Source organism: Lepidochelys kempii, chromosome 3, assembly GCF_965140285.1.
Source record: "Lepidochelys kempii isolate rLepKem1 chromosome 3, rLepKem1.hap1, whole genome shotgun sequence".
NCBI classification, from domain to species: Eukaryota; Metazoa; Chordata; order Testudines; family Cheloniidae; genus Lepidochelys; species Lepidochelys kempii.
Genome location: NC_136382.1, coordinates 68,558,549 through 68,570,706, shown reverse-complemented (window position 1 = coordinate 68,570,706; position 12,158 = coordinate 68,558,549). Strand labels below are relative to the sequence as shown.

Here is a 12,158-nt window from a genome sequence, read left to right as displayed (position 1 = left end):
ACAGTGTATCTGATACATCTAGAATCAATGGGGAAATGCACATCATGGAATGTTCTGCAGCATTAATAGGAGAATGTGGGGCAAAAATAACTGCTTGGTATGAGAAGTTGAGTTTGGTCACACAAGAGCTCTAACACAAGTCAATATACAACTAACTACTAAGAATACCCATGGCTGTCCCATCACTGCTATGTTGTTCCTGCCAAAAGGATGTCAATTCTCATCTGAATCCAACCATTAGGCAACTACTTGATTGATGATAGGAGGAATGGAAAATTGTCTGTACTGCATATGAGAAATCCAGACGCATAAAAGCCAAACACAACACAGAGGCACTGGCTGTTCTGTGCATTTGCTTCTCCCTACAAGCCCTCTGCTGTTTACTCACAACAGAGTATGACAGGCATTGTTAAAGAAACGATGTTCCCCCACTCCATAATAAAGACAAAAAATATCTGACTGTATGTGTGAAGTGTATGAAGGGAAAAGAGGGAGTGGACTTGAAATTTGTAAAGATGTCAACCATGAAACAAGAGAGGTCGAGGGAATGATGGTACTTCACCTGTTTTCCCAAAGGGTACTTTGGAAGGGAAGTTGTGAAAACATGAAGACATCTCAGAACTGGGAAATAATTCTCATGGTAAATATGCAAGTCTTCCAGTAATTCCTGTGTTACTTCCTAAAATGACAGAATAACAGTTTAACAAAGTAGTTCAATATCCATGAGAACAAAGCAGTATGAAATAATCACAAAATGTCTTTTAAAACACATAAATAAAATATTTTAAGGGAATACTAAAGTTCTCACAAACTAGGAAAGACTGATTTACATTAAAGTGATTTTAATAATGATTTAAATCAGCAAGCAGGAAATCTTGATTTAAATAATTGATTTCAATCTTGTTTCACATTTGTACCTTTTTAGTTATTTTCCTAAAGAAAGAGTCATTCTCATTGGTTGATATAATCATTAAAACATTGGTTTGAAACTAAATATGGTCTTTATACTCGATTTGGTATTTCTTTTTGCTAATCAGCAGGACAAACTGTATCTATACACATTTGTTTAAGCAATTATATGGCTCAAAATACATTTATTTAGATTCTTAATTTTTCAGATTTTTATTATGTTAGAAAATGATGAATGATGTATTTCCTATTTACTAGATGATAATGTCTTACTCATGCTTTGTGTCAAGTTGCATTTGGACAGAAATTGGAATTCAATTAAAAATGAATAAAAACCAGCAGTTTAATTTAAAACTGATTTATTAAAACAAAGGAAATATTAAATGTAGTTAATGACTTGACAGATTGAAAACCTGGCTCATGGTGACCAGAAAAAGGTATTTAGAGGCAAAGAGATGTTCCAAAGTGCCTGAGCAGTTTACATGCCTAATTTCCACTGAAATCAATGAGAGGTAGGCACTGGACCTACTTAAGCACTTCTGAAAATCCCATTAGGTACCTCTGCATTTGTAGGTGCCTAAATACCTTTGAAAATCTATCTTATGTCCTTCAAGTTTTTAGAATTAGTAGATCTCATCCTCACCAGCTGATTTTTATTCATAGACTGGAAGAGGTAAATAAGCTTTTCTGATTTTCAACTCTTAAACAGTTTCTCAACTTTGAATTAAGTAGTCCAGGTGAAAAAATATATATTCTCCCTGAACTTGCTAGATCAACTGAAAGTAACAGTAATTAAGGCAAAAGCTTTTCTGCACAACAAAAACGAAGTACACTGGACCCTCGCTAGAATGCACGTCTATATAGTGCAAATTCGCATATAACGCGGTCGTGGCCATGGATCCCAAATTTAATTACTTTAACTGGAATTCATTTTAACGTGGTCCCTGCGTTAATGTGGTACAGCACATAGATCCCAAATCCTGTGTTCTAGCAAGGGTCCAGTGTACTTATATTTGAAAAAAATGTAAATAACAGCATTCGCTCCATTGTAAAGACTGAAAATAATATAGATAACTTATGCAGCACTTGGATTTATAACACACTGAGTCTGGAAGTACATCAGTTGTGAATGAACAAAAAGGTCATAGTTCTGTTTCTGCATATAGGGTGAGATTCTGTGCTAAAACTCCCAAGTCTAGGGCAGACGGGACTATGGTAGCTTTAAGCCATCTTTCTGCCCTCCTTATCCTGGGTTGCTCTCAGGGATGGGAAGGCCCAGAGTGTACCTTAGATAGCCCTTGGTGTCTGTCTAAATTATGCATTTTCCTCAGGTTGCCCTAAGGGTGGGCCACAGCACAGCCTCGAATCCCCACAGTGCTGTGCATTGCAACATTGTCCCTAATATACCCATCCTGCCCCCAGCACATCCCCTGTGCTACAGCTTGCAAGGGAGTCTTTGGAAGGCAGCCTCATGGAAATCTTATGAAGTGCCCGAGTCAGAGGAATCCTTCCCTGGCTACATACAGAACTTTTAAGGTCCCTTTTATGCTGCTTTGGCCCTTTTACCTAGAATAAAAGAACCACAGCAGGGCTGAGGATCTCAACCACAGTGTAAACCTATAACTAGTCTCTCATCATCTACTTGGTTCCTTTTATATTAGGGTCTAAGTAAAGCTAGGTCAAGTATCTTTTTTTGGATGGCTAAAAGCAGACTTATTCCATACATGTGTGCCCTTGTATTTTGTTGAACATATAAGAGAGCTCTCTCTTGGTTATCAGATATGCAGGTTGTGAAACTGATTAGTGCAGATGGCTAACAAAATGCCCAATAGAAAACCTCAGAAAAATTAAGATGATATTTTCAAAGTTCTGCTCTGAGTTTACAGAAATTGGCATATACTCCCCACGCCACTGCATAAATAGCACATTTCTTCAGAGATGGGAAAGCATTTCATTAATTCAATCACAAATTAATCCTGTTCTGAATGATAAATACAAAGGAAATGCATTTTTGGGTAAAATAAACATTGCCAAATGAAATATCAGGTGCATATGATAAGGATACTCACACATAATCTGAATGGATTTAATGACTATTGGCCAGTTTCTGCCACCCTTACTCACAGTGCGATGAACCTTACTCCTCAAGATTTTGGTGTAAGGATGCCAAAATCTGACCTTAGATAATAGTGTCAGAGTTCCGCTCGATAAATAAAGGCTTTGCTAATGCTTTTTTGAGGGGGTGGGGGGGTTATTCTGTTATAATAACTATTAATAGTGTTATTTTCCTAAGATTAAGCAATTTAACATTGAAGCTGGGAGTCTAAACTAGAAATACGAATGCAAAAAACAGAAATGGAGTATGAATTAAATACCATTGATTCAAACATCTCTGGGTACTGGAAAAGATTTGATTCAATTCCAAAGTATGTCACAGGGTTTAGAGTCACAAACACCACTGAAACAATGTGGGGTGATTTTGAAAAGCACAATGCTAAAATAAACTGTTCTGTTTTCATTCAAACTTTCAAAAATGACTTTGGTCTTGGGTTCTTTTCTTCATACCAAAATTACATATTTGGGTAAGAGAAATCAATATTGTAGATGAAAGAACATCCAAAAGTAGCTCTGATTTTTTTTCCTAGTGCCACATAGTTCCTTGGCATTGCTATAACTTTAATAAGCAGTGCCTTGTGGCTGATGGACCTAAAGCCAAATCCTTTCCATCTGACACATGACAGGTTTTTTTACTTGATGGACAATAAGTTCATAATATCCTTTCTGCTATTAAGGAAACAGAGCAAGTGAGGCAATGACTAGACTGAGATTAAACATTTGCACTACTGTGATTTGGATGGCTATTTTCTTAGTACACAGATGAGGAAGCTGGCATTTCCTTAGCAGATGCCTTAAAACAAAATAGTTTCATTCCACTCCATTCTGGAAGGATTGTCTAGTATGAGATCATATCCTTCACTTATGCCAGAATTTAAAAATAAACAAAAAACTCCCACAAAAAACTATTTAGTGTAATTGCATTTCAATCTTTAAATAAAATAAGATACTTCCCAAATGAAGAAAGTTGGGACTAGTTTTATGCAAGCTATATGTTTTGTAAGATGAGGAAACAGTGGGAAAATTATTGATGAGTCAGTGTTATTGGTTGCAGCTCCCCAACCTTCTAGCAGAGGTTATAGTTATTATGAATCCTGTTTTCCAGGAGAGAAAGATGAACTTAAATCATTGTGGACATGAAGGGGGTTTTTGATCTGTGGAAGAGTCTTAAATCCCAAGATAGTGAAATGGTGTTTATGATGAAACTCAGTTTAAGTCTTTTTGGACATTCAATATTAAAATTGATGCTTCCTTTGTCTTATACTTTTCAATCTATTTGTAGAATGTTCAAATGGGACATAAGCAAAATATAATAAACCTTATCTGAAGGGCAGAATAGAAAGTTCTGTCAGCTAGAGAGCATAGGGGGATTTACTGTTTTTAACTCCTCTGTGAATTGTAGAAAGAAATATCATTCACTTGGCTACACACTGACTTTATAGATCCTGACTGCAGAGTAAGTAATACTCTGTCAGAGAATTTATATGTTTAGATTCCTCCTCTCAGCAGCAGCCCATCTGCAGAAGAGGTTATTGCAGTAATGGCTGGTTATTTTACTGGGGGAGGAGGGAGAAGAGTTATTGGCAAGATGAATTTAACTGTAACAATTCACTATCTTCTAGGTCAGTGTGGGATTATAGAAGCTATCTGTTTTCCAAACTGTTTTAGTTTGAGATCTTAGGATCAGTAGTACAGAGAGACATCAATCAGAACAACATCTTCCTGACTTCTGAATGATTGCTTGTCAGAAACTTTCTAGCATGGAATTATACGTGGTGGCATATACATCTGTGATTGATCAGATGTTTCATCTCTGAGACTGGTTGTTTCAATTCCCACTCATGAAGGCAGATCTTTATCATTCCAAGGACTTCGGCTTGGCATTTCATGGCTGCTAGAATATGGATTGTTGTCAAATGGATATCACTTCCTTGGAAGTATTGCACGAGTTGCCATGTTTCACAGCAATGGGCTTGTGATCTGCTACCTCTTGGTTTGTTTACCAAGAAAACTTCCTCTCTTCCACTGCAGAAATACTAATACAACAGATCACAATAAAATGTGAAATCATTATAAATAAATAGGTTCACTCTGTCCGCTTTAAGAATTTCTCCTTAAGAGACTGCTGACTAGCTAATTCCAATTCTGTATTCCATGACTGCATTCAGAATACAAAAAAAAAAAAAGATATGCATCTTTTGGCTCTGTGAAAGCCATCCCATTCTCTGGTTAGCAGATTTCTATTATCTGTCACACATCAAATTTTCAGGAAAAGTGACTCATAATAAAGTCCAGATTTTAAAAATCCAGGGAGGTCTATATGAAACTGCAGAGATACTCCTCAACTTTCAAGCAGGCAATTTGGAAATTTAGATAATGGCCATAATGAATTAAACCAATGGTCCATCTAATCCAGTATCTTGTCTCTAACAATGGCTGGTACCTGATCTTTCAAAGGAAGATGCAAGAAACTCCAGAGTGGATAACCTTACCATAGACTAAATTTATTAACTGTGTAGTTAGTAGCTCCAAAGCCGGAGAGAGTTCCTCTCTCTATTTTTATAATCCTATCTAATATAATGTGGATGTTTTCACGAACCATTCAAACATCTAAACCGTTTTCCAGTTATATTTGTGGCAGTAATTTTCATAGGTTAGTTATGTGTTCCGTAAAGAAGTATTTCCTTTTATGAATTTTAAATGTATTGCTTACAATTGAATTGACTGTCCCCCTGCTCTTGTGTTATGGGAAAGGATAAATAGGAGAGCATGATTTATGTGCTCAAACCATTGGTTATTTTGTTTCTCTCTGTCATGATCCCTCTAATCCACCCCCTCTCTAAACTAAACAGTAACGGCCTTTTCAATCTCTTTTCAGAAGGGACTCTTTCAAAAGCAACAATCAGGATTAATTATTCATCTCTTGTTCTGGCAAACACTCCATTGAATTTCATGGGTTTTTTTGCCTGAATAAGTAATAAGAGTGGGTCCTAAATAATTGAGCTTCACAATCTCCCTGGTAATTATTTTATCCATTTTACAGATGGTAAACTCAATGCACCGAAAGGCTGAGTGACCTACCCAATACCCCACAGAGTAGAATTAGGACTATCACGTAGACCTAAAGCCCAGCTCTCAAATCATTAGACATATTTTGGGATATCTACCAAATGAAAGATGCATTCTACCCTAGTTTCCTCTCTTTTCATGCAAAATGATGGGGGGTTTGGAAGGTTGTTCCTATCCCCCAAATGATTTTACACTTTACCTTTAAAAAACTGTCCTCAGTCAGAAGTGCAATTTGTTTTTCCGAGACTTGACTTTCCACATATCTGAAGTAAAAACCAAACAAAAATATTTGTGCAATATAAAGTTACACAATACATAGTTCTAAAAATGGTGGCCGTCAGGATTCTGTTGGGTCTGTGGCCACTACAAAATCCTGCAGTTTAAGTCCCGGGTCTGCCATAACTTCTCAACTGATTAGATCATTTGTCAAAAGAAAATGTTTCTACACGAAGGACAAAAGGAAAAAATGGATCTTTCAACTGACGGATTTTACAGCAGGTTATTTTACACAAAATAAAAGTTGCATTCTTTAGACAGAGATTAAAAAATTTCAGAAGTAATTCACAACTGTCCCTGTTTTATGTAACATACGCACATATAATTACACATTTCACAATGCTCTATTTACAAGTTTTTTTAAAAAAAATGCTGATTGAATATAGGGCTGTTCAAAATATTTATTTCTCCTTTACCTTCTAAAAGATGGCAGGCTTCGAATGTTTTCACACTGATTGTGTGATAAAGAATATACTCTCTTCTTAGCTTCCAGGAGCTCGCAGCACAACACACTGAGGGGCTGGGAATAGAAATGCTCCACAATAGACAGCTGAAAGAGACAATGCAGTAAAAACCTGTAATACCTATGCAGTTCACTTTCCTTGAGGTGTCCTAGCTTTTAAATAAGTTAAGCAATTTATTAACAATTGCTAAAATGACAGTAATGACATTTATTTAAAAATTGTATTAGAGAGTCTACTCAGTCAACACATCAGATGACATTAATAATCTTCTACTTTCGACTGCCACTAGAGGTGCTTGATTATTATTCAATGAATAACACAGGCAACCTCACTTTGCAATTTTCTTCTGCTCATATCATTCAGTCAATTGCTTTTTGTTTTATACGAGATCTATAGCAGCTCAATTATTACTTGATTAATTTATTATTTGAATAATAGCAAAATTCAGCAATTACATTAGGTATTACATAATTTGTTGGGTTATGTGACCAGGCCCAACCTCACAAATGCCAAAGCAGCAAGTAAAGAGTGTATCATTTAAGGTACAAACATCAGCTAGAATGCATTAAATGAAACAATGGAACATGACAAGATCCCACATTTCACATATCTGAAATCATACTGTTAGGCCCTGATCCTGTAAACATTTACACATGTGCTTAACCATGCTACTTTGAGTTGTTCCACTGATTTCAAGTGCGTAAGTGTTTGCAGGTCTGGGACCTTACAGTATAGTAGAAAACATACTTCTGACTCAATGTAATTTTTTTGAAGACTGCACCACAGTCATTCTGAAAAAAAAAAAAGGTAGTACAAAAACTGGGCAGGTATATTGAGATGGAAAACCGTTTCCTATCACAAAGTTCTTCACATGACTGAAGATTTTTTAGTATTAGCATGCAAAATTGAAAGACATCAAAAAATACCTATAAAATTAATACACAGAAAATTTGTTTCTACCCTTTCAGGTTTTTGTTTCTAATTTTTTATTCATATGACTTGTGTCACAGAATAAGCTGTTTCTAAACTGCCTTCCCACAATTCCTGCTAGCTTCCCAAGAGCTTTCCCATCCCCCCTCCCACCCCGCACACTCACAAAAAACCCACTATTTAGACACCCGATCTCAGCTATAGTATTCAATGGGAATTTTGCCACTGACTTCAATGGGATTAAAATCAGGCCCTAAAAAACTGAGTACAAGTCTGCTGCCATGGAGTAATTCTATTGCATTTTCACCACTGCCTAGCTGTAATTGAAATTCTTCTTACTCCTGATTACCTGAAATCCTTTGATAAAGTTCTGGACAGAGAAATCATGGTACAAAAATATGTTGATTAGAACTTGCAACACTTTCTCACTTAGTTTAAAGGGAAACTCAGTTGTCAGAAGTAGCTGCAGGAGACAAAGGGAAAAAAAGATTTCCTTGCTAAATGTTACCAGAATAGATTACATTTCAAGGTAAATGTAACTGCTAGTAGCAACAGCCAATTATTATAACAACGTTACTTCTTGAATATGTAAATAGCAAAGCAGTTAGATCTGCGTTTGGTTTAATTCTCAGAATGTGCTAAAATTAAACTATATTAATTGATTAATGCATGTAGTCATCTTCAGCCAAGCCATATTTATTTCCATTGCTGCAAAAACACACACTTTTCTTTAAAGCTTATGATTCCACCAAATCCTGAACTATATATTGTCTGATTTTATAGTAACAGCCGTGTTAGTCTGTATTCGCAAAAAGAAAAGGAGTACTTGTGGCACCTTAGAGACTAACCAATTTATTTGAGCATGAGCTTTCGTGAGCTACAGCTCACTTCATCGACCGATGAAGTGAGCTGTAGCTCACGAAAGCTCATGCTCATGAAGTGAGCTGTAGCTCACGAAAGCTCATGCTCAAATAAATTGGTTAGTCTCTAAGGTGCCACAAGTACTCCTTTTCTGTCTGATTTTAGTTATGTTCAAACTTGGCATTAATTTTACCTATAATTTTTCAAATTATGAATGAGAGAACAAACATTACAGCAGGCATCAGGGACAAAAGTACTTTCTGCAAGCATATGCAATAGTTCTGCTGGCACTTTACAAATGCACTCCACTGAAATCACACGAGCAAAGTGTCTACATGATGGGACCTTATATTTGGATAATTCTGCTCATTTTCAAGGGGCTGCAGAATTCACATTAAGCTGCAATATTCAGTATAAATATAAGCGATGTGAAGCCATCTCTATTTAGAATGAAGTCAATCTTACTTCAAAGCAGCACTATAATAAAGGGGAGTGAATGAAAACCATATAGTTGTGTGTGCATGAATGTTAATACAAACAAGAAGTGAAGATATGTACTGAATAATTTCTGAATGGTCTCCAACACTGTGTGAAGAGGAAACTCTCAACACATGTAAGTGAGCTTAAAGACATGGTTTTCAGAGAGAATATTCAGAACATATGGCTCTCAGGAACAGATCCCACTTTAAAAGCTTCACACTAGTCTACTTTGAAAGCATAAGATGCTATGTATACATACACCATACTTGTACATATCCATTCCCCGCCTCATCTATCTAGAAATTGAATTACCTTGTCAATTACTGTAGCCAGGTGCTCCTTGCAAGAAAGAGACTGGAAAAGCTCTATACACAGCAGAGAAGAAACAGAGTGAGGAAGTAACCTGTGGATGATCATTGGAGACGTGGCAATTCCGAAAATGAGTACAAGAGGGAATTCATGTATGTGCTGACTAGACCACAAAGTGGGAAAGGAAAAAGAAAACACAACAGTTATGTGGGTTTCCCCAGCACTGTATGAAAACACAACCACAAGGCAACACAGTATATTCCCAATACAGCACTACCAAGAAAAAAACAAATCAAACTGTACCCTGAGGACCCAATCTTCAGGAATATGCTTGTAAAACTTCTGCCTTTAATGTTACAGTACAGGAAAGGTTCCCCTTTGCTAGTTTTACCTAGCTGAAAAATTCCAAAATATAGTCTTCTAAATATGCCTTGAAATTATTTGTATTAATAAATAGTGTTGGAAGGCTCACATGGATAAAAATCATTAAAGGGTAAATGAAATTATTATTTACTCTTTGAATTGCAGTAGGACCTAAGGGCCCCAATCATAGATCAAGGCCTGTTTTTTGAGATTCTACAGTATCTAGGACAATACAAACAAACAAGAACCCCAAGACTTTAAAAAGTATTGTAGTTTGCTTAAAAAAAAATAAAATAAAACAAGACATTTAGAATTAAAATTAAAAGAAACCCAACTTTCTGAAAGTATGACAATTCAAACAATTGTAACCTTCCACCCACATTAACATCCTGAGAGGAACCAGAAACATTATTCATCTGAATTCCAAATTGCCGTATCAGATCTGACCAAAGTTCCTATGTTCACTAATCTTATCTCTGATAGCAACCAATAACAAATCCTTCAGAAGACGGGGGATAAAGTGATCCATAATTGACATTTACACAAATTAGAAAGACAAGGTGAGTGAGATAGTACCTTTTATTCGACCAACCTCTGTTGGAGAGAGAGAAACTTTCAAGCTGCACATAGCTATTCTTCAGGTCTCAGAAAGATACTCAGAGTGAAAAAGAGCTCTGTGTAGCTCAAAAGCTTGTCAGAAGTTCATCCAATAAAAGATTCTACCTCATCTACCTTGTCTCTCTAATATCCTGGGACCAACACGGCTACAACCCTGCATATTTACACAAATTAGCATTCCTAGGAGAGAAGTTAATTCTGTCTCCTAGAGAGTTTTCTGTTTGGCTTAGTATATGTCTTAAAGAGTTTATATTCCTTCTGTGGGTGAAATCCTTTCTCCCTTGACTTCACTGGGGCTAGGACTTCATCTTATTTTTTTATCCTAGCATATCTGTGATTGTTATTATTCATATATTATATTTATTACACACACCTCTTTTTAAAATCTAACTAGGCTCTGCCTCAACAACATATTGTGACAAAGAGTTCCACAGTTAAATTTTTGTGATGTAATTCATGTATTTTTAGCAGTTTTAAATGTACTGCTTTTTAATTTCACTGTTTATCAAGCTGTTCATGTGTTATGAGGAAAGGAAAATTGGAATGCCCAAATGGCTCTTTCTACATATACACACAATAAGTTATAGACCTACAATATACTCACTCACTTATTCCTTCTCTAAAACAAACAATCCTAAAACTTCTAAATTTCTTTTTGTTTTTGAGTTTTTCCATTTCTCATCATTTTTGCCCTCTCTGGACCTTTTCTATTTCTAGTTCATTTTTTTCTGACATGTGATGACCAGAACTGAGCACGGTGTTCAGATGAAGATCTATCATTGCTTTATGCAGAGGTATAGCCTCTTCCCTTTTCTAGTTTCATGTTATCCAAAAATGTTGTTACCTTACAATTTAACACTGCCCCTTAAAGATCACTAATATATTAAATAATACTAGTCCCATTACAGATCTTTGTGGCACCCCACTACTAACTTTCTTCCATGATGAAAACTGACTATTCCTCCAAAACTATTTCATTTCCTTAGCCACTTTTTACGAGGGATTTTGTTGAAGAATTTTTAATCAATCTTAAAAAGTTATATACAGCATCTGTCCCTTCTCTACTCTTCTCCTGGCTATGTCAAACAATTCTAACAGATCGGAGAAGTAGGATTTTCCGATGCAGAAACCATGTTTTGTTTTGTTTTTTTAAACTTTATGTCATCAAGATGTTTTAACTCCATCTTTAGTAACAGGCAAATTAGTTTGTAATAACAAAGTAAAGTGCATCTGTCTAATTTCCAGGGACATCCCCAGCACTTTCTTTAAAAGATAAGGCACAACACTGACTGACTTCTAGTCCAGCAGTACAGTACCTGATTTTAAGGAAGACAACTTTTAATTGTACAGTGATTGCACTGACACTAGGCTTCTTCTACGCAGAGGTCTTCTAAGGGGTACATCAACTCATCTAGATATTTGCCTAGTTTTACAACAAGCTACATAAAAAGCACTAGCAAAATCAGTACAAACTAAAATTTCATACAGGCAATGACTTGTTTATACTGCTTTATATAAACACACTATACACTGAAATGTAAGTACAATATTTATATTTCAATTGATTTATTATACAGTTATATGGTAAAAATGAGAAAGTAAGATTTTTTCACTAACAGTGTGCTGTGACACTTTTGTATCTTTATGTCTGATTTTATAAGCAAGTAGGTTTTAAATGAGGTGAAACTTGGGGTACGCAAGACAAATCAGACTCCTGAAAGGGTACAGTAGTCTAGAAAGGTTGAGAGTCACTGCTCTAGCAAA

The 12,158-nt window shown here is 35.9% G+C and overlaps 1 protein-coding gene across 4 annotated transcripts in view; it reads right to left on the bottom strand.

The window, feature by feature from the left end:
- The window catches only part of ORC3 (origin recognition complex subunit 3), a 78,600-nt gene that overhangs the window by 32,109 nt on the left and 34,333 nt on the right, over positions 1-12,158 (bottom strand). For all 4 annotated transcript variants that reach the window (XM_073336635.2, XM_073336633.2, XM_073336634.2 and 1 more), the window contains exons 8-12: positions 9,417-9,576; positions 8,113-8,226; positions 6,786-6,919; positions 6,293-6,356; positions 563-679 (exon numbers count right to left, since the gene is read on the bottom strand). In XM_073336635.2, coding sequence (XP_073192736.1) covers positions 563-679; positions 6,293-6,356; positions 6,786-6,919; positions 8,113-8,226; positions 9,417-9,576 — 589 coding nt within the window. The remainder of the gene's footprint in view (positions 1-562; positions 680-6,292; positions 6,357-6,785; positions 6,920-8,112; positions 8,227-9,416; positions 9,577-12,158) is intronic.